We start from the raw sequence: 20,184 nt of genomic DNA on the forward strand, positions 1-20,184 counted from the left end.
CTGCCCACAGTACTGCGTGCTGGTACCCAACGTGGTGATGTACGGACATGAAGTGTAGCCTGGCCTCAGGTCTTGAGTGGAAACATCTCCTGAATGGCTATGGTGATGTTACACAGTTTGCTCCAGGGCTGAATATAAGTGGGCTACTACATGGGTCTCTCCCCTTCTGTCTTGGCCAGCATTATCAACCTTTTGATTTCCATTATTTCCATTATTTATGGAACAATCAGTTTCACGCTCGGAGTTTTGCTCATGTCTGTCTTCTCCCTCCCGCCTGACATTTGGGTGTCTTTACCTCAAAAGATAGCAAGTATTTTCTCCTTTTTATCAAATGTAGAATCTACAAATCCACTGCCACTGACTTCCACAACCTTCTCTCCAGTGACAGCCCTGTAACATTTAGCTTGGACAGACACCCTTCCTGCACTGCTGTGTAAACGTGCTGGAGAGCCCCCCCAAAGCTGGGACCTTGCTGCCTCACAGAGCTTCTGGCCCAAAGTGGCTGCTCTCTTCTTCCCACCTATCACCTGTGATGTCTGAGAGCACCCTATAAAAATAATCAAACCCTTGTAACAAGTGACTGGAGGAAGCAATTGCTTCCAGAGGTTAGGAAGCTGATGGAGGGCCAGCGGTCTGGGAAATGCTTTCTGGGCAGGGTGGCTTTGCAGGGCTTGTGCAGAAGCTTTGCTGTGTAAGTGCACCATTAGCTGCTGTTTTTTCCAGGTGTTGCTATCTGTAGAAGCTGCAGCAGGTGACTTCAGTCTGTATAGGGTTAATTTGCTGGTGAAAATAATAACAAAAAAGAGGAGGCAGTGATTTTGGAATTACCACGTGACCATGAACATTTTGAGCAGCTGTCCAAGCCTGTGGGAAACAAGCTGTTATGCAACTCTGACTTTCTGAGTGCATCTCGAATTTGGTTTAATTTATTTTTGCAAATACACATGCTATGTCAGCAGAAGCAGCTGTGATAGAAGCCCAGGTGGCTACCAAAGGAGAAGGTCCTTGCTTTTTGCTGCACCCTCCGCAGCACAGCTTAGCTGTAAGTCACATTGCAGACCCGTGGGTGCTGACTCCTTGGAAATGGAAACCAGAGGAAAGGGAGGGCAAGGATTTGTTACCATTGCGCTGACCTTGACAAGTCCTACCTGTCCTGTGACTGCTTGGTAGTGACTCCTCAGTGCCATGGGTTAGCTCTGAGCTGAGGGAGGTGGTCTTCGAGATGTCCAGGTTATGAAGCTGCTCGTGTTGTTGATCCAGAGGCTGGGCTGGGAGGTAACTGTGTTGTTTGTTCCTGCAAATCTCCACCTCAGCTGGGGAACCAAGCTGGTCCCCATCCAAATGAAAGGTTACTACAGAGCACTTCAGTTTTTGGCAGAAGACACTATCTCCAGGGGTTCAGTTATTTATGGGAAGAGGCAGATGTTTGCTTCGGCACTGCCCTTCTCCTAAATGCCCTGAACTAGCAGGGTGCGCTTTGGGTGGCATTTCGGTACTTCTCTTGCCAGCTCTGTCTTTGGTTTTCTGTCCACTTTGAGCAGCGATTTCCATTCGGTGGCTCGCCTTCCCCCTCTGCAAAAGCAAGTAGGGGATTTGGCAACAGTTGGTCGTCCCCAGCTGTTCAAGACAGGCTTTTTCTTGTTCAGGCTGGTGGGTATCTAGCGGATTCTCATTATTTAGGCCTGAGGGGGGGAAAATAGGCTCTGCAAGTATTTACGGTTGGGCTCTTGCATAGAGATCGCTTCTGGAGCTGTGAGTCACGGTGTGTTTTCCCCTCCCGTGTGACGTTGCTTTACGCTGTAGCAAAGCCAGGGTACGACAGCTGGAGTTTTTGTGCTGTATCACCATACAGCCACTGTCTGTATTTTCTGCCACCTGCCAGTTGCAGCCTGTCTGAGACTGATGTGAAGCCAGAAGCGTTGCAATATCCTGTTCCCAGCACTATATGTTTTATTTCTGTCCTGGTTAGCATCCATGGTAGTTTTTCGTGCTCTGACTCAACTGCCATCCTATAGAGAACACGCTAGCCCAGGCAGACCGCTGGCTCCTGAGGCGTCCCGAGGCTCTTACGCATGTAGCGGCAGCCTGCGAGGGTGGGTAATGAAGCATATCCTTTTAACCAGCAGCTCTTTTCTTCCCTGTGGGGTAGCAGGAATGTGAGGAACCTCTTCAACAGCCTATTTTAATTTCCCAGGAGAAATAACTCAGAGTATTTTTCTAGTTTGATAGTCTAAGATACAGCAGTAATGAAGGGAGAAATGACAGAAATTTCCCAGACTAGTTATGTCTTGAAAGACTTTGTTTTAGCTATGGTATAGTAGAAGAAAGTGTAACTGATTATTTCTTCTTGCTCTCCACCTTTGGAGTCAAACGATCTGGTTTATAGCTTCACTGACGGGAGAGGGAAGCTATCTGTGGACGTACTGCTGAAAGTTTCCGCCCAAATAGATTGGATCCTGCCGAATGGTGATTTCGTATCGGGAGCCCAAGAGACTGAATCTATTAACTGCTGGTGCAGGTTTGCTTGGGAGCGGGGATATGAGCACAAGGCTCCAGTAATGATGTGGCATGAGGATCGTTCCAGAGAGCTGTGCTGATGCATACAGAAGGCTGGGTTTTATTGCTAGTCCGGAGGTTTGTTTCCTCCTGGTGCCTTAGAGGCGTCTCATGTGACTGTGCTTTGGGATCCAGCAGCCCCTCAGATGTATGGAGACCTGTCCCTTGTCAGGATCTTGGTGCACCACTGAATGGCTTCCTGGAGCTTGGCAAGGCATCTTCCCCGGCAAGGGGGGTTTGTCTGTTTAGGTTGTAAAAGAAGACATGACATCGGCACAAAGCTCTAGGCTCCCTCCCGCGCTGGTTAATTATACAGTGTACAGAGAGATCCTGGCAGCATTGCAGCCATCACTGTGGTCCTGGCGGTACTGAGCAAATCATCCCACCAGGATCTCGGGCACTCCAAGTAACGCCTGCAGGGACTCACTTCCACTCCCTCGCTGTTTGGAGATGTGCACTTGCAGTGTTCTCCCAGGTTCTTGCTGAAGCTGTGGTTTTTGGTGCAGTGGCAGTTCCCCATTTTGATGTTCACTTTGGGCTATCTTGGGCCAGGATCAAATTCCAGAGTCGGATATATGCCCTGCCAGCACTGACCCAGCTCCGGTTCCCCTTCCGACAGCAACGGTGATGCAGGAATGGGAGGAGGCCAGGACAACTAGGGCTTTGTGTCCCGACCAGTGTCTCATATCCCACATGGAGACCAGCAGGCAGCCGGAGCAGATTGCAAAGCCCCGATATCGCCCTCCTGCCTTCTGTGCCCACTTGTCCGTAAGCAGAGGGAGCCTTGGACAGCGAGTCCTGGCTGGGGTAGCCAGCTCCCTGCCAGCCTTCATCTGCGAGCTGGTTTCCAAGTACCTTCTGCAAAGATGGAGGTGGGCATGGTTTTCTCCGCAGGAGCTGATCTGAGATGTCCTGCTGGGTGCAAGGCCTGGCACGCAGCGGGAGGCAGGGTATCGCTGCTGGCTCTGCCAGCGTCCGGCTACCTGGTGCCTGTTACAGATGTGTGTGCTACGGGGGGCAGGGGGACGGGGATTAGGTGGGGGCAAGAGTTGAATGGGGACAGGTCCTATGGTGGAGAGAGAGAGAAAGGCTGTTGAAGCGGACTTGGTATTGCACAAGGCGGTTTCGTGGCAAGAGGCAGTGCCCCCTGAGAACAGGCTAAGTGTGGGCGTTGTTATCCCAAACCAGGTTAATCCAAAGCCGCGAAGACCCGAAGGGATTCCTCTGAGGGGCAGCCCTTGGTATGGAGCTCAGTGCCTGCAGAGAGCCCAGGGCATGTGCAGAGGCTGCTCTCTGGACTATGAAATAGCGTGTAGTCGTGCACTCCTGGGGCTAGTACACCACCGGAGTGGCGTGAGGACTATGAAAGGCTTTTATGTTACTCTGGGGAGGAGGGGTTTCCCCGTTGCCTGCCCTTGACACAAACCTCCGGTGTCCCGGGGTGGTGGAGAACGTGGGCAGTTCAGCTTCTGCACTCAAGGGGATGTAGGCTTTGTAGCCCGAGGCTCCCTGTAGATGATCCAAGTTAGAGATAGAAAGTTTATATAGTGTGAATACTCCCACATCTCTCCTGAACACTTGAGGGCATTCAGGCCTTGAGGATTCAGCCCTTATTCCTTCTGTTTGTTGGAACCTCCGTGGAGCGCCTGGGGCTAACGGTGCTGCCCTGCCAGGGGAGCTTCTGGAAGGTTTCGCTGCCCTGAGAGGAGCATTGGAAGTCCTGCAGTAGCCTGGGTGGACTCTGTGGTGAGTGAAAGCCTTGCTGTGGCTCCGTTTTGGTGTGCTGTAAAATGGGGGAGTGAGATTTACTGAATTTTTTTATGAAGTTCTCTTTCTATTCCCTTCTCCCTGCTGTAGTCACAATGTCTCCCTGTGCATGTTCACCGCTGCAGTCAGGATTGTTGCCGTGCAAGTCACGTTAGGGGCTCAGGCATGCAGAGTATATGTCTGTCTGACTGCCAGAGCTTAGCGGGGGAACAGGTAAGTTTGCCATCCTAGTCCTGTTCACCCAAAGCTCAACTGGCAGTGACCAGAGCCGGACAGGTGATGTGGGTGCAGCTCGTAGCAAGGCAGAGCTGTCGTGAGCATCGAGCACAGGCTGCTTCTGAACCGTCTCCCACTCCTGTCCCTGCCTTCTGGCTCTGCACCGCCTTCCTAGGTCCCCCGCCCTGTCAACTCTGTCCCTATCGCTGCCTCCGTGATATATTGCTGTTACTGTGCTCCAAAACAATGGGGTAAGATCAGCGTGTCGGTTATATTTCTGTCACAGATGTGCCGGCATTGGAATTCATCGAATCCCAAAGTCAGCTAAACTCGCTCAGCTAGAAAAGTGCCCGTTGTTAGCAGATACATATTCATCAGGCCAATGGTTCTTTTGAATTCTCTTCCTTTCCTGCTTAGCTTCACTTTTGCTTGTGAATTGTATTAATGGGAGATGTATTGCCTCTGTCAACCTCTGAGTAATAACCAAACTGGCCTGAAGTGTCCGCAGGGCCAATATATCTGATTGCGGCACATAAAATAGACCAGCGAGTACCATCAGCTTGCGATCCAGCAGAAGCCAGCAGCAAAAGAGTACTTTGTCAGATCGTTGACGTGAAAGACTGATACTGCTGCGTTAGGCTCAGAGAAGTTTGTTTCCTGGCCTCGGTGGAGGGAAGGATGCTGTCCGAGTTTCCCAGGAATGATTTGGCTCTATGGAACCTGTTCGTATGAACTCCTGCTTCAGAGCAGCCAGTATCGCACTAAATGGTGACATGGTATAAATCTCACTCTGCTTTTTCAGATAGGTCCCAAAGTCTTGAAAGCAGTAACGCCGTCCCAGCAAGTGGGATGCTCAGTTTATGGTAGGCATTGTCCATCTGACAGCCAGCGCAAACTCTAAGCTGCGTGCCCCTGGTAGTCTGGCTGTGCACAGCCCTCGTAAGCCTGATTGCAGACCTCCAGTCAAATCCTGGCATCAGTTTTCACCCTCAGCCTCTCTGGTTCTGTCCTGTCTCATTCCAATACCTTCTCCCGGCTTTGCTGTCTGGCCCGTGGGGCTCTGTGGAGCAAATGGAGACTTCCCCTTGGTGTGATCTGGGTGGTTGTTCTGAAATTGGGCTCTCTTCACTCCCACTCCTTGCTGAAGTCCTCTTTTAGTGCATGCCTGTGTTTTGGTTTTAAGGCTCAGGATGTGCTATCCTCCCCTGCTTTCTGCCCCTCTCTAAGATGAAGACGTCAAAGATCACCACTGCTTCAGCATAGCAGCAGCGAGTGTTTGCATAGCTGATGGTGCTGGCAAGGCACCGTTTGCTGTGCAGGAATGAGGGCTCTCTGCAGCTCTCTGGGCAGAGGATCACAGCAGCTGGAGGATCAGACGGTGCCGCTGGGCAGCTCAGCCCGTGCAGCACCCTTTAAGGAGAAGCGTAGAACGCCGGTGAGCTGAGATCTGTGTTCAGCTACAGGCGTTGGGCTTGAAGCAAATGCCAGCAGCTGCCTAGTGCATCCCCCCTCCCCAGGGATGCTCTGCCCAGGGTGAGACCACTGAATTCAGTCTGTTGAACACACAGGGAGCTGCTGGGTGATGCGCACTGCCGAGTTACTCAATTCTAATTAGCCAAGCCAGGGAAATCTATCATCCGAGTGGTTTTTCTCAGTGCCTCAGCTTAGGCAAGCTCCAGATGTAGCGGAGCTTCTGTTGTGTGGAGCACCCGGAATGCTTTTATTCCTGCAAATCTGAGATAATTCTGTGGATGCTGAGTCCATGCAGCATCCCTATGGGACCCAAAGGCTCTGATACCTGGCACGCTGACTGTGGGTTGCAGGCTGATGTCCCCAGCTTGCTTCCTCAAGCAAGCGTGTCGTCATAGAAGGCGGCTTCATCTTCATCCAGTCGCTTGCTGGGGGGAAACACGAAGTACATTTGGTCTGGCAAATGTGTTTGCTCTAGGTTTTGAGAGGAATCCAAGTGACTTTATGCTTTCAGACTTATTTAATATTTATGCCGCAGGAGCGCCGGAGGCTCCAGTCAGTTCACGACTCTTCTGGACAAAGTATTGAGGATCCCCAGCAGCAAGCAGAATCAAAGCCTCACTTTACTGATAGAAAAAGAACTCTGTTCTTTTTGTCTCCTTCTATAGCTAAATTTTTCATTCCTTGTAGAGTATTATTACAGCTGTCAGATGTGCTTATATTTATGTCAACAAATGCACGAAGAGATGCTTGTAATGGTAGGAGTTGAGGGGATGTAAGTGGTGCCTTTGTTTAAAGCAGTTGCAAGAAGTGAGTGAGAGCCTTCACAAACCAGGGATGCCTCCAAAAATAAGCGACAGGGCTCCCTGGGACTGGGCACCAGTGCCAGGACTCTTTGGGGGTGAAGTAGAGCGAGAAGACCCCAAGGAAGCGGCAGACCCTTGCAGAAGCACTGGTGGCATGGCCCAGACTTCAATCTCTGAGCATGACAAGGGAAAGAACTGTTTGATTTTTGGTTGAAAGAGGTGTGGGCTATAAGCAAATCCCATCTCTTATTGTTGGAGCCTGTGTTCAGGGAACCAAGAGCGCATGCACCTTGCAGAGGTAATCAGGTCACATCCAACTCTCAATTTCATTCTCAGATCTTTTGTAACCTACGTGCTGGCTGACTGCTCACGGCACGGGGCAGAAGCAGCCATCGACAAGGAGTCTGTTCTTCGTTGATCCCCAGGTGGGAGGGCTTGTTCTGCTGAGCGCCCCAACTCACCGGAGTACGTTATATATTTAAATACATGTAGGGGTGAAGGGGAGAAGAGGCAGAACCTTCATAACTAAGAATGGAAAAATCCATTTGATTTGCTAAATCTCTTCTGATCTGAGCAGAAGTGTTCACGTAGCCATAGTGATACAGGGATATACGGGAAGGTCTGCAGGAGAGAGGTCCTTTTTCCGTAGACTGGCTAGCACCTTTGAAGAAATCCTGCTTGATTCGCTGGAGTTTGATTGCCAGTTTGGTTGCTTTGTTGTAGCCCTAATTTAACAAAATGCTTCTGCCAGGTGCCAGTAAAGGTAAGGGGCTTAGTTTTTTGCAGCTGCTTCCAAACTCTCTTATAAATTTTGTTGACAAGTGTTGCTTGCTCCTTGCTCCTCACTGATGCTCTAAATATAGGCTACAGGGCTGGGCTTGAAAACAAGACATGTAACGTTGGAAGATAAATGGTTTGCTGTCTGCTTCTGTTTTAGGAGGGAGATGTCTGGCCAAATTCTTCGGCTGAAATCAAGGTGGTCTTTAAACCCCGTGAAGCCAGAGTCTATCAACAGACGGTCTACTGTGACATCTCAGGTACAGCTCCTTTCTCTTGCTTCTGTTACCCATGGTGGAGGCGAGGCACAAATAGTCTTCCAGCCCCTTCGGTTCTCGTGTAGTTGCTGGGAAGGGTGGGTGGTCAGCAGGGCGGTGCTGGCACATGCCCGCTGTCCCTGCGGTTTCCAGGTGGTCTCCTATCCGCGGCCAGCCCTCGGGATGTCTGGCTATGAGCTTGGATCACTGATCCCAGACAACCAAAGCAGTGAAGGGATAAGCTTTCATGCCATGGGTTTGCCAGCGTTTCCTCTGCTGTGAGGTGCCTGGGAATGCCAAAGAAGGACACAGCAGAACAGCTTTTGTGGACGAGCGCTAAGCCCCTATAGACCATTTCCTTCCCGGATGAGTCTTTATTACATGGATGCATCATCAGACTCCTGAGGCAGCAGGAGCTGAGTTACAAATGTGCTCCCAGACCCTGGATCACCTCCCGCTCCTCAGATGCTGCCAGGCCTCAGGTGACTGAGCCCTGCTGAGCGCGGGGTGTCTGCGAAAGGACCACTTCTGGCTAGTCCACACTTCTCTCCCTGCCTGGGAATTGTCACCTTGTGGCTCGGAGTCTATGGTGCATACGGGTAGCGTTGCACAGGCCTTGCTGTACTCAGCAGAGTGAACGCCTTCCCTGGAAATTGGAGTCCGAGCAGTCTGCTAGGCAAGCTTTCTGCTCATCCTGTCTTACAGAAGTGCTGTCAGGTCTTCTTCTGGGAGCAGTTATTGTTGACCCACCCGAGTTATACCGTCTTTGCCCTTCAGAGGTGATCCCTTTGCTGTGCTAGCACGGGGCAGGGAATGCTTGCAGCAGGCTGCGTGGTTCGGGTTACCTTGTCCTTCCTCTGCGTCTCTGCACGGTGCTGCTTAAGGTGTTTTTTGAGTGAGACATCGCTGTCAGATTTCCCTCCAGGGAACATGATGGTTTTCCCCATGGAAGAGGTGCGAGACCCGTGGCCCTCCAGCACCCAGGCTCCCGTTTTGGAGGGTGCTGAAATCACTAACCCAGCTGCTTTGTTGCTTTCCTTACCGCTCCAAGCTGACAGACACAAATGTCATGAAACAGCTTTTTATTTACACAGTAATTGCGCAGAGTTTACTTGGCAAATGCCACCTACAGTAATTACAGAGGGCTTGTGTTAGCAAACTGTCTTCCTGCCCACCAGCTGCAGTTGTTAGAGCTGTGGAAGGCAAGGATTGATTTAAGAAGTTGCTCCCAAGCGATTCCTTGCTCAGTGTTATGCTCATAGCTCTGGGATTCTTGCTGTAGTGATGGGGGGCTGTCTATCTCTTTGCTGCAGGGATCTCCAGGGGTTGTGCCAGGAGAGCTTTTTCGTTGCAGAGAAATGGGAAAACTACTTGCCTGCAAGCCTTGAGCTGGTCTGGGAGTTACAGGAAACGGAGCTGGGCAAATGATGTGTGTTTAGAAAGAGGATCCTGCTTTTGAAAGACCCTGATGGGCCCTCTGGAGAGCTTAACTCTTCCACTGGCTCCTTGGAAAAGGATGTCGAGGAGGTCATTTAAATGATGCCCCTACCCCCCATCCGTGACAAAACAGAGCTGCTCCACTGTGTCGTCAGGATGGAAGCTGTGCCAGAGTCAAGGTCCCTGGGTGCGAAAAGACTTTAAAGAGGAAAACAACGATCTTTAACTAGGGAGTCAATTAATCTTGCTTCTTGGTTCCTCTGAGAAGCATGACTGCCTTCCTCGTACATCGGCGTGCCAGTCACACATCCCTTTGGAGCGTGATGTGCAGATGGCGTGCCTGCCCCTCGCGGGGAATATTTGGAAGCTTTGCCCCAGTGCAGCTGGATCTCACGCCCCACTGGAAAGGGGCTTTGTTGGCCTCCACTTTTTTGCAGGTGCCTCCATAAATTGCTTAGCACATGCTTCTGGATCAGGGGATTTACAGAACTAATCAGCACTGGGCAACTTGCAAAGCTGGCAGTTAAGAAGTGGTTTGAAATGTGCTCTTGGCAAGTATTTAAGCTCAAAATGAACTTTCTTAGTTATTCATGCAAAGAAAGCTGGAGCTCGTGAGTGCTGGAAGGAAGCATATGGTGGGGGGCTGAGACACCTAAAATTCATTTTTAGGTTTGTCTGCACACAGAACTGTATTAGGTTGCAGCTTGCAAAACCCCTTTCTGAGCCACTCTTGCAGGGAGAAGCAAAATCCCAAATGACAATCACTCCCTTACCTTGTGAGAGATCTGTCCTGCATCATGTGAAACTGTTTATTGACGTGGTCAGATGAGAATCATGTTCAAAAACAGTCACAAAACACGGGGACGTTCTGTGAACAAGAAACTGAGTGTCAGAAAGCATCAGAAGTTAAGGACTTTGGCAACCAAGTGCTGTGCTGTTGGGCCACCTGCGCCCCTCTTGATTTGAAAGCAAGGCAGCAGTGCCAAATTGTACACCCTGCATGATGTGCCAAGGTATTATTCCTCCTGAGATCCAAATTCTCGTACCAGGTGTGGATTTGGGATTGAGGATGAGGAGGCTGTAGCTCCTCCATGCCCTTGGTCTGCGTGCTCTGGGACATGTTATGGTGGGAGTATCACAGGGCCACAGGCCAGCTGTACCCAGGCCTTGGGCAAAGGCTGGATGCTCCTGAAAGCCCCAGCTGCTAGCAAAGAGGAGGATGTACTCTCATCTTTCTTCCTCTCAGCTCTGCTGAATGCTGCCTGTAGTTTAGTTTGCTGCTCCTCCTTTGGGAAAAGCCCACTCTGAGGTTCACCTGGAAGGTGGAAGAGCAAGATTTCAGGGATTTCCTAGAGTTTCAAGTTCAGTGTAGGGGTAGAAGAAAGGATGGTTTCTCTGGACCTTCAGGAGAGGATGAGGACCTACTGCACAAGGGGAAGAACTGCCACTGATTTTTCCATCACAGTGGCCATGGGACGTGTGTCTCAGCAAGGTCATGGATGAAAGCTTGTCACTTGGCAATCTTTGCCATTTCCCAAGAGCTTTCATGGCTCAGACCTAGAGTTTTTAAAATGAAGCCACACGTGATGCAAGATGGAGAATTCTTCTGACAGTGAGCACCCAATACTGCCTCTTTTACGGTGTCTGAGAAATAGAAATACACAGCCCTCTGTTCGCGCTGGAGCTGTGGAACATAACTCTCATCGTTGGTGTCAGCTGGGCTTTGGCTGGATGCACGCTAAAAATGTTGAATTGAACAAAAGCTCCCTAGCTCCTCCTTTCTGGCTTTGGACATTATCAAACATCCTCATCCCATGGTTGCGAGATCAAAAAGTCAGTAATCGTTGAAAAGGCTGTTCCAGGAGGGTTTTTTCAAGTTGTGATCTAGTTGCTGTGTTGCCACACCTGGGCTGCTCTTTCCAATAAAAAGTCATTTTGGATGTTCTCGAATAGCTCTGCAGAAGACTTTTTTTCTAAAAGCAACCTTCAATCCCTACTCTTTACTAAGCAGTGAGCATTGCGCAAGGGGAACTTGAAGGCAAGAGGAATATTTTTGCACAAAAGCTACAGTGAGGGTTGTACACAACTTCTGGGGCACTCTCTTCCTCCTTGTGCTACTCGCTTTCCATGCAGAGTAGAATGGGAAGGCAGGGAGACCCAACCTGAAATTCCAGCTAGGATTCAGGCACTTTGGGCTGCTCCGGTGGTTCAGAAGAGCCTTCAGACTGGAAGACCCTGCACTCTGTCGGCTTAGCAGACTTATGGATGAGAACGAACACCTTAGAGTTTAGCTATGAGCCTTGCGGTCTCAGTTACCTTTGCAGCAAGGGATGTGTGTATTCGCGGTATGTTTATGGCTTATTTCATCTCAGTAGTGAGGAGGTTGGTTTTCCATAACTGCTCAGCGTGCTTCAGCTAAGGTGTCTTTACGAAGCTGAGCTCTGGTGTCGTGGTGGGAATAGGTGAGTGCTTCTCCTCTCTGGAGATCATAAAGCCCTGTGTTATTTAGGCGCTGCTGCAGGAGGTGAGACTTGGGGCTCACTCCCAGGTACGGAGCTGTATGTTGGGCACAGGCGGTGGCTGAGATGCTCTGCTTGCTCGAGGCAGCACTCGGATGTGCATATGGCCCTTAGCAGGGAGCTTCGCCTTGCTTAGGCTCGTACTTCTCGGCTCTTGTGCTGTCGTCTCCAGTATAGATGGCGTATTTTTATCTTCAGTTCTGTTTCGTGAGCTTTGTGCCTTCACTGAATGGATTTCAGAGCTCGTCTAAGCGCGTGGGGAAAAAATTCAGAGATCATGTTCTAAACTCGGCATTGCTTTTTCAGGGTGCAAATTGTTCGCTAAATTAGAAACCAGCCCAAGGGGTTGGTGCGCAATTAGAAACCAGCCCAAGGGCATATCTCCTGAGGGCCGAGAAAGGTCCTGTATCCTCTCCTAGAGCATCTAGAGCAGGTCCCATCCATCCCGGAGTCAGGGACTAGCATTGAGGCAGGCTGGAAAATCCAGGACAACAGAGGGAATTACTGTACTGAAACGGCAATCTCTCCCCAGGCCGAGAGACCAGGCTGCCCCTGCGCATCAAGGGGGAAGGCATAGGGCCCCGGCTCCGCTTCAACTTTGACCAGCTGGACATCGGGAAGGTTTTCATTGGATCAGCCCACAGCTATGAGGTGAGCAGGAGGGGTTCGCAGGGGCTGGGCTGGATCCTCATGGCTCCCGGGGCAATGCTGAGCCTCGTGAACCTGGGGGATTCCTGGCAACTCGGGCAGTTGTGAGCAGGGAATATTTGACATACTCGTCAAATTTGGGGGGTTTCACACAATCTGGACACTTTTGATGGGGTCTGAAAGGTATATATATATTTAGGAAGCCCTAATGCCTGCTTTTTGGCAACCTCCATTTGAGGTCAGCTGGGAGGCTTCATGCAAAAAAGCCCCTTGACCCAGGAAAACAGCACTGGGTTAAAAAGATAAGTATCCAGAGGCTTTTGTTTCAGCCCTAGATGCAAAGCACCTTTGTACTCTGGCTCTTAAAAAGCAGCTGGAACAAAGTTACTGTGTTTGAACTCAAGTCCCTTGCAAAGAGTTTTCAGTTAAGTGCATCCTACCGATTCCTGGGAGTCGGAGGGAAGCCGTGCAGCCTCCTGGCTCAGAGCTGTCCCCAGCAAAGAAATTGGGAGTGCTTCCCCTCGCCGACCAGTGCCTCACCACACTTCAGACTTGGTGCATCTCTGGCTCTATAAAGAGCAAAGCATTTCTGGAAATAAAGCAAAGGCACTTTCTATATATTTGCCTCCCCCCAATGGTGTCAAGTCTTCCGCAAAAAAAAAAGCGCAAGCGAAAGAGGTAGAAAATGAGGCAATACATCATGCCAGACACTTTCAAAACCTTGACTATGGCAGGGAAGGACACATTAAGGTGTTTTCTTACCAAAATTTTGTGCTCTCTGTGCATTTTTAATGCTGCTACTTTATTGATTCTCTCTCTATCAATTTATGATTTTCATTACTTGAGAAAATGTGAATAAGTAGATGATGCTGTTAGTGCTTTCCTAAGCAGCTAGACTGGAGGTAAACCCCAGCTCAGCGTAGGCTCCCTAAGTGCAATTTGTAACTAAGGTGTAGAACACATGAGAGGAGAGAGTAGTTTTCAAGTTACCATTGTGGAGTTTGAATACATGCATATTTTCAAGAGCAGCTGCAAAATTGAAAGACAAGGGATGTTTCTATGCTTCTGTCTCAGTTTTTCTGACAGGTTTTGCAAGGACAAAAATTAGGGAAAAGACATTCAAAGCAGATAGCTAAGTCCATGGAAATGGCAGGATTTCACCCTGCAGCAATCAGAAACACTACAGCTTTGCTTTGGGTAGGTTTGTAGGTGACTGACAGCATGCTGGTACTCACAGGCAGATGCGGGCGTTTCTTGCCCAACATGAAAAGAGCTGAATCTCAACAAACGCTGTGGGATTGTGTCACTTGTTAGAGGCAGTAGATCGAGTATTCAACAAAATACAGCTTGATTCTAAATTTGCAGTTTATTCTAATAATGGTAAAATCTTAGGTGGTGGCTGTGAATAATTAGGAAAGAGAAATTCTTTGGAATAGATGGAGCTGCTATGCACCTCACGCTCCTCCTTTCCTGACATGTCTGTTTGAGCAAAGATTAAGAAAGAATCGCATTAGAGAAAAAATAAAAGAAACCTAAATTGAACCCTAAATTCTCTGCTGTAGCAGAGTTGGGGAGCACTTAGTTGGTTATAGTGCTGGTCTGAGGTGTCTTCTACATGCAATAAACTTGTTGGCTGCAATGGAAGCGGAACGTGTTCTGCCCTTGGCAGGACCGGGCTCATCTGGAGCAGAAGCAGTTGTGTGATGATCCACTAGTAATGCTGCAACCGCCCTTCGCTGCTCTTAGGGATGGGTCTGAATCAACTTGGTGATGCTGAGCACTCCAAGTCAAAGTGGACTGCTCTGTGTCAGTGGAATAAACGCAGCGTGACTCTGTTTAGATGAAGTTATCACTGCGTTGCATGAAAAAAACCAAAGGCAGAACTTGTCCTGTTGCATTTTCTTTGGCTTCTGGCAAGCAGCAGCACATGGCATCTTCTGCCTTTTACAGATGTTAATTGTTTAACAGGAAAACAAATCAGCCTTGTGTAAGAAAGGAAGATTCCTTATGTATTTCCATTTTGCTTTCTTGCTGCTGCAGGCGGTCCTGTTTAACAGAGGGGCCATCAATGCTTCCTTCAACTTGATCCCTCCAGCTACAGCTCTGGGCTCCTGCTTCACCTTTCTCCCCCAGGAGGGCACCATTTTGCCGGATGGGCTCCAGGTCATCCAGATCTCCTTCAGTTCCACCATCCTGGGGCAGTTCACTGAAGAGTTCAGTTTCAGTGTGAATGGATCGCCTGAGCCTGTGACCTTGACTATCAGGTGAGAAGAATTATAGGAGCTTGGTGGGCACATCTGTAGCTCTCTCTGGGTAATCATCTCCCCCCTACCTCGTTTTATGATGGAGCAGAGAAAAAAGGGGTTGTCTAAGCTCTTAGTCTTGGCTCAGATCCTAGCACCCCCCCACTAAGAGCCAAGGCTTTTTCACCTTGACTCCAGTTTGACCCTTGCAATTGCAGCAGCCAGGAAAGTGTAATTGTCCACGAGAGGAACTCATAGAATGGTTTGGGTTGGAAGGGACCTTTTAAAGCTCATCTAGTCCAATCCCTCTGCAGCAAGCAGGGACATCTTCAACTAGATCAGGCTGCTCAGAGCCCCCTCCAACCTCACCTGGAATGTTTCCAGGGATGGGGCATCTACCACCTCTCTGGGCAACCTGTGCCAGTGTCTCACCATGCTCATAGTAAAAAAGTTCTTCCTTCTATCTAGTCTGAATCTGCCGTCTTTTAGTTTAAGACCATTGCCCCTTGTCCTGTCGCAACAGGCCCTGCTGAAAAGTCTGTCCCCATCTTTCTTATAAGCCCCTTTAAGTCCTGGAAGGTCTCCCCAGAGCCTTCTCTTCTGCAGCCTGACCAACCCCAACTCTCCCAGCCTGTCCTCATGGGAGAGGTGCTCCAGCCCTCTGATGATCTTCGTGGCCTCCTCTGGACCCGCTCCAAAAGGTCCATGTCCTTGTTGTGCTGAGGACCCCAGAGCTGGACCCAGTGCTGCAGGTGGGGTCTCACCAGAGCCAAGGGGCAGAATCACCTCCCTCGACCTGCTGGCCACCTATGACCGTGCCTCCTCTGCTCTCAAAACCCAGTTTAACTTTCCAAGTCTTGGGTTCCTCTGGGAAGCAGCTTTGCCTTCATGGTTGAGGCAGGGTGGCTCTGCAACTTTCCAGGACACTGTTTGCACCGAATTCAGCAGCAGCAGGTTCCTTTTGTGACCCTTTGACATCTCTGTGTGAGGACCCTGGGGCTTTAAGTGGCTACCCATGCTGGAAAAAAGTTTGACGGGAAAGGTGTGGAGATGCCTTCTGCCCTGTCCTCCCTGTACCCAGGAGCTGAAGTGACTCCTTGCTACAGGTAGCTCATTCCCCCTTGGGCCATGGCAGACAGTGTGATGGTATCAGCTTTGGGCAGTAGATGGTCTGGGATGTCCCACCGAACACCCAGCAAGGCCAAGAGGGTTTTGGAGAGGGGCCAGCCTGGGTGATTCTGCAGCCAGAAGCAGTGTTTTTAAAATCCTCTGTTAATAAGCCATACAAAATGGGTAGCAGCAGCCTCAACATAATTTCTCATGGTAATGCAGTGGGACAAGCTGTCCTCCCGGCTCTTGTGCAGCGAGTGCTACGGTACCTTCTTTCTGCAGCCGGAAAAGTGCTGATGCGGGAGACGGGAAGCTCTGCAGCAAGTACTGTCACAAGGACTTGGGCATCATCCCATGGGCTGGTGCCTTTGGAAAAGATAATCCTCACCGAGCAAAGGGGAGAAGGGGGAAAAAAAAAAGCTGATGACAGGAGAGGCCAAGCTCGCTTCTCAGGAGCACAGCAGCATGCGAACTCGTCCCAGCTAGTCTTAACCATGGGCTGGCGGGATAACGTGGTGTAGGCAGGGAAGCTGATGCTGGGTGCTCTGGAGCTTTGGGGCTGGCTGTGCCTCCTCGGCAGCCAGCCTCCCGGGTGGCTGCTGTGGGGAGGCATTAGATCAAGGTAGTAAAGAAACAAAAGGAGTCTGCAGTTGATTTTACCAGTAAGGTAAGGGAAATGGATAAAAAAAGAACAACAAGGTTATTACTTTGCAAGAGAAGAGTGGTGAGTAGGTCTGTTGACCTCAGTAGAGAAACAATTACGTTGGCTTTGTGTTTGGAGGGAAAGTGCTGCTTGTTTTGGAAATCAAGAGGGAACATTTCACAATCAAATAATTTATTCTGTTCTGTCCCTCCCCCAATTGGTCATGGGATGTTATAGCATAAGCAGCTTTCTCCTTGAGCCAAGAGCAGGTTTTGCTTGTAAAGATGTGCTTATCACAGGTAGAATACAGTTTTTCTTGGGTAGTGCCCACTGCCTCTGCCCTGCAATGGCCTTGCTCCTGGGGCAGGAAAGAGCTGTCAGCGGGATAGTTGTCTTCTGGCTTCCCCACAACCAGATGAAGTGGTCCTTTTTCCCCCACTGATGCCCTGGCTCCCGGTGCCCAGCATGTCCTCCCCTTCTCTGTGGCCGGTCTGCCCCGTTCTGCCAGCACGGCCCTGAGCTCGGTGCAGACCTCATCACAGAATCACGAAGGTTGGAAAAGACCTGTAAGATCATCAACCCAACACCACCATGCCCACTAAACCACGTCCGTCTCAGTGAAAGAGGATTGCTGGTCCTTTTTTATTTATTTCTTCCCCATCCTTGTATTCCTCCTTGCTGGCTGGTGGTTCCTGTGCAGCCCATGTGAGGGTACCCCAGCATCCGCGCCTGCTCCCGTACACCTGTCCCTCAGCAGTAATTCCCATTGCAATCCACTCTTCTGACATGTCATCTGCCTCCTTGATTTCTGCCTTGCCTTTGTTTCATGGATCCCTATTCAGTCCTTACCTCTCATTCTCCAGCCCCACAAGTCAAGCTGTTTGTTTTTCAAAAGCCTTTGAGGTGTCCACCCACCAGGTCAAGCTGATCCTCCCTCGTCGGGAGGTTTTAAGCACTGGATTTAGTCCTCCATGGAGAAAAACTCCCAGTTCTTTTGAACGGAGGTGAGCTGGCTGGTGGGACAGTGGGCTGCAAAGGAAGGAATGGGGATGTGTGTTGAAGTGGTTCCTCTCCCACCTTGTGTTATCCTTTGTGCTCTGCAAGGACCCTGATCTCCTTCACAAGTGCATTATTTAATGCTACTGTAAAACACGGTGGTTGCCAAAACCACTGCCTTTTCCCCCATTTTCTCACAAGCTGTACTGTTATCAGCTGTGGTGCACAGGGCTCCGGGTTGGCTCCTTGCCCGAGCCTTCTGGCAGTCATTCAGGTTAACTCACTTGAGCCCAGATACAGTGCACTCAGCAGAAATGGCAGTCATTTCTCCCCTTGCCTGGCAAGGCTCATCCTTGGCAGTTTCCCAGCGTGATCCCCAGTCATGGTTTGTTTGGAGGTAGTTTTCCATTGTCTCCTGGCAAGTGCTGTGACGGAAAACATGCCTGCTCCCTTTGCTCCGTCCAAAATAAGCTGTTAGGGCTTGGGCGGTTAGGTCTGATTATGTGAGGTCCTTGGGGAGGGAACTTCAGCAGCAGCAGGGATTTGCTCCCTGACTTAGTCTCAGGAACTGCTTCAGCTCCAAGAACTGAGAATTAGTATTGGATTGAAACTCCTGAAAGTCAGGTTTTGAGTGCTTTTTGACTATGCAATCAGAAGATGCCCAAACCATAGGTGATTCTTCTTTACTTGGAACCCAACCTTACAAGGTCCTGAATGCTTGTTTCTTTGGTGTTTAGAAAGGGATGCTGGAAATGGGACACCACGGATGAACGCAGGTCCCTCCTGCGGGATGCTGGTGTCTGTTGATGTGCCGAACAGAGCCAGTGGCAGTCCTGTGATTAAAACTAGAAGGCAGCGTTCACTGTGGTCCTTGATTTTTAACTAAGAGGCAGAGCTGGCATTGATTGGCATCAGCCATGAAATAAATTAATGAACGTTGTGCAGCTCCAAGTGCTGATTTCGGTGCATTTTGGTGAGTTTTTGGAGTTTGGAGCCTGGCTGCTGAATTTAAGGATGGGTCTGGTGGCTTCAGGACATCCATGTTCGGTGGTTGGAGACGTGTGTTGCTCTTGGATGTGTCAGCTGGTGCACTGGTGACAAGCTGATCCTTTCCCCCAAGATTCAGCTGTCCGCTGTGTAGAACTGTTGTTGCTCTTGTGTCAGTGGGTGTCTGGGCTCTCCTCTGGCTTCATGCCTCAAAATCCTGCATGCCTAATGATTGCATGGGTCAAGATGCTCTGAGGACAAGATGTTCATATACTCCATGGGAACACCAGTTCCAGCAAAGAAATACCAAAGCAGAGAACCTGCAGCTGGCAAAGCTAGTACAATGGGTCCACTTTTGTGTGGAGACCTCTGTGTCAGCACGTTACAGATGGGGAGACTGAGGCACGGAGGCATCACTAGTTCAGGGTCCTTCATCAGGCCAGCAGCAACTTGGGGGCATATGCTGCCTGACATGGTGCCCTAAGGCACATCAGCAGCTATCAGCTGCTGACCACTTTGCTTTGCCTGTCTCCTGTCCACATGGATGCCGTGCTGAGCAGAAGGGCGACGGGTTGATTTGAAACCCACTGTGGTTCTGAGACCAGCATTTATCCCTCCGGGCGGTAACGAAAGCTGAACACTTTGCATTTCTCTTTAACCAAACCAATGCCTTCTCTGCCTGTCTTTGTCCTCACAGGGGCTGTGTCATCGGACCAACTTTTCATTTCAGTGTACCTTCCCTCTGCTTTGGTGACGTCTCCTTCGGTGAGTGTGCCCTGGGCTTGGAGCATAGGTTGAGAGGTCTGTGCATCACCAAAACAGAGCACTTCACATAAGAGCATGTCACTTGTGTTCCTCCATAGCAGCCTTCCAGGTGTTAAAACCAGGGCTGCAGGTTGCTTAGGCAGTATTGTGCCATCGTGAGATCAGATAGGACCAAAGGAACAGAAAGTCAGTATTTTCTGGTGTCCGTCATAGTCTGTTCAGCCCCAAGCTCCCAATGCTTGGCAGCAGAATGGCTGTGAAAATCCTTGTGCCAGAAGGTCCCAGGGGATGGGACTGCAGGAGAAGGGAGTTGAAGCCACATCCTAGCCTGTAGCTGCTCTGGGTGAATGTGCTTGTTGCAAGGCAAGGACACCATTTCCCACCTGACCTTTAGTGTGAGATGTTAATTAGTGCTGTGAGGGCACCTCGTTCTCACCTCCCAGGTAATATGCCCAAGCAATAGCTCGGCATGGGGCACTGATGTCCTCTGAGATCTGGGCTCCTTCTCCTTCCCTGCCGAAAGCCCAGCTCTGCTGATGGAGCTGGTGGCTGAGCATCCAGAGCGTCTCCATTGAAATGCAGATTCTGGTTCTCTATCTCAATCTCACAAAAGGCTTTTTAGTGAGATGCTGTAAAGTTGAAATGTGAAATCAATTGTGGGTTGATTGAAGGGCCATTATCATTCTGCACCCAGGATGCCTCTGTGTTTTCATGCTGTTCATGGACTTTCTAAGAAAACTCATTACCTTCCCTGAGCTGCTTCCTCCCCTCCCTACATCACCACTCTGCCACTTCTTTATTTCCATTTGAATAAATAAAACAAGAAACGCACCAGGCGGAAATCTGGTTATGCAATAGGAGATTCATCCTTTTAATCTGATTTCATTAATAAGGCCTTTAGAGCTGAAGGCAGCTACTGTATTTTTGCTTCTTTTAGCTCTGCTGCTGGCTGTTGTCTGCCCCTGGAGACTTCGGTCTCCTTTGGGA

At 49.9% G+C, this 20,184-nt stretch overlaps 1 protein-coding gene across 1 annotated transcript in view; it reads left to right on the forward strand.

The window, feature by feature from the left end:
- The window catches only part of LOC132320047 (hydrocephalus-inducing protein homolog), a 144,128-nt gene that overhangs the window by 37,016 nt on the left and 86,928 nt on the right, over positions 1-20,184 (forward strand). Inside the window, exons 9-12 of the mRNA XM_059832150.1 lie at positions 7,753-7,852; positions 12,338-12,456; positions 14,494-14,717; positions 19,130-19,197. Of these exons, the coding sequence (XP_059688133.1) occupies positions 7,753-7,852; positions 12,338-12,456; positions 14,494-14,717; positions 19,130-19,197 (511 nt within the window). The remainder of the gene's footprint in view (positions 1-7,752; positions 7,853-12,337; positions 12,457-14,493; positions 14,718-19,129; positions 19,198-20,184) is intronic.

The sequence above is a fragment of the Gavia stellata genome, chromosome 33 (genome assembly GCF_030936135.1).
Source record: "Gavia stellata isolate bGavSte3 chromosome 33, bGavSte3.hap2, whole genome shotgun sequence".
NCBI classification, from domain to species: Eukaryota; Metazoa; Chordata; class Aves; order Gaviiformes; family Gaviidae; genus Gavia; species Gavia stellata.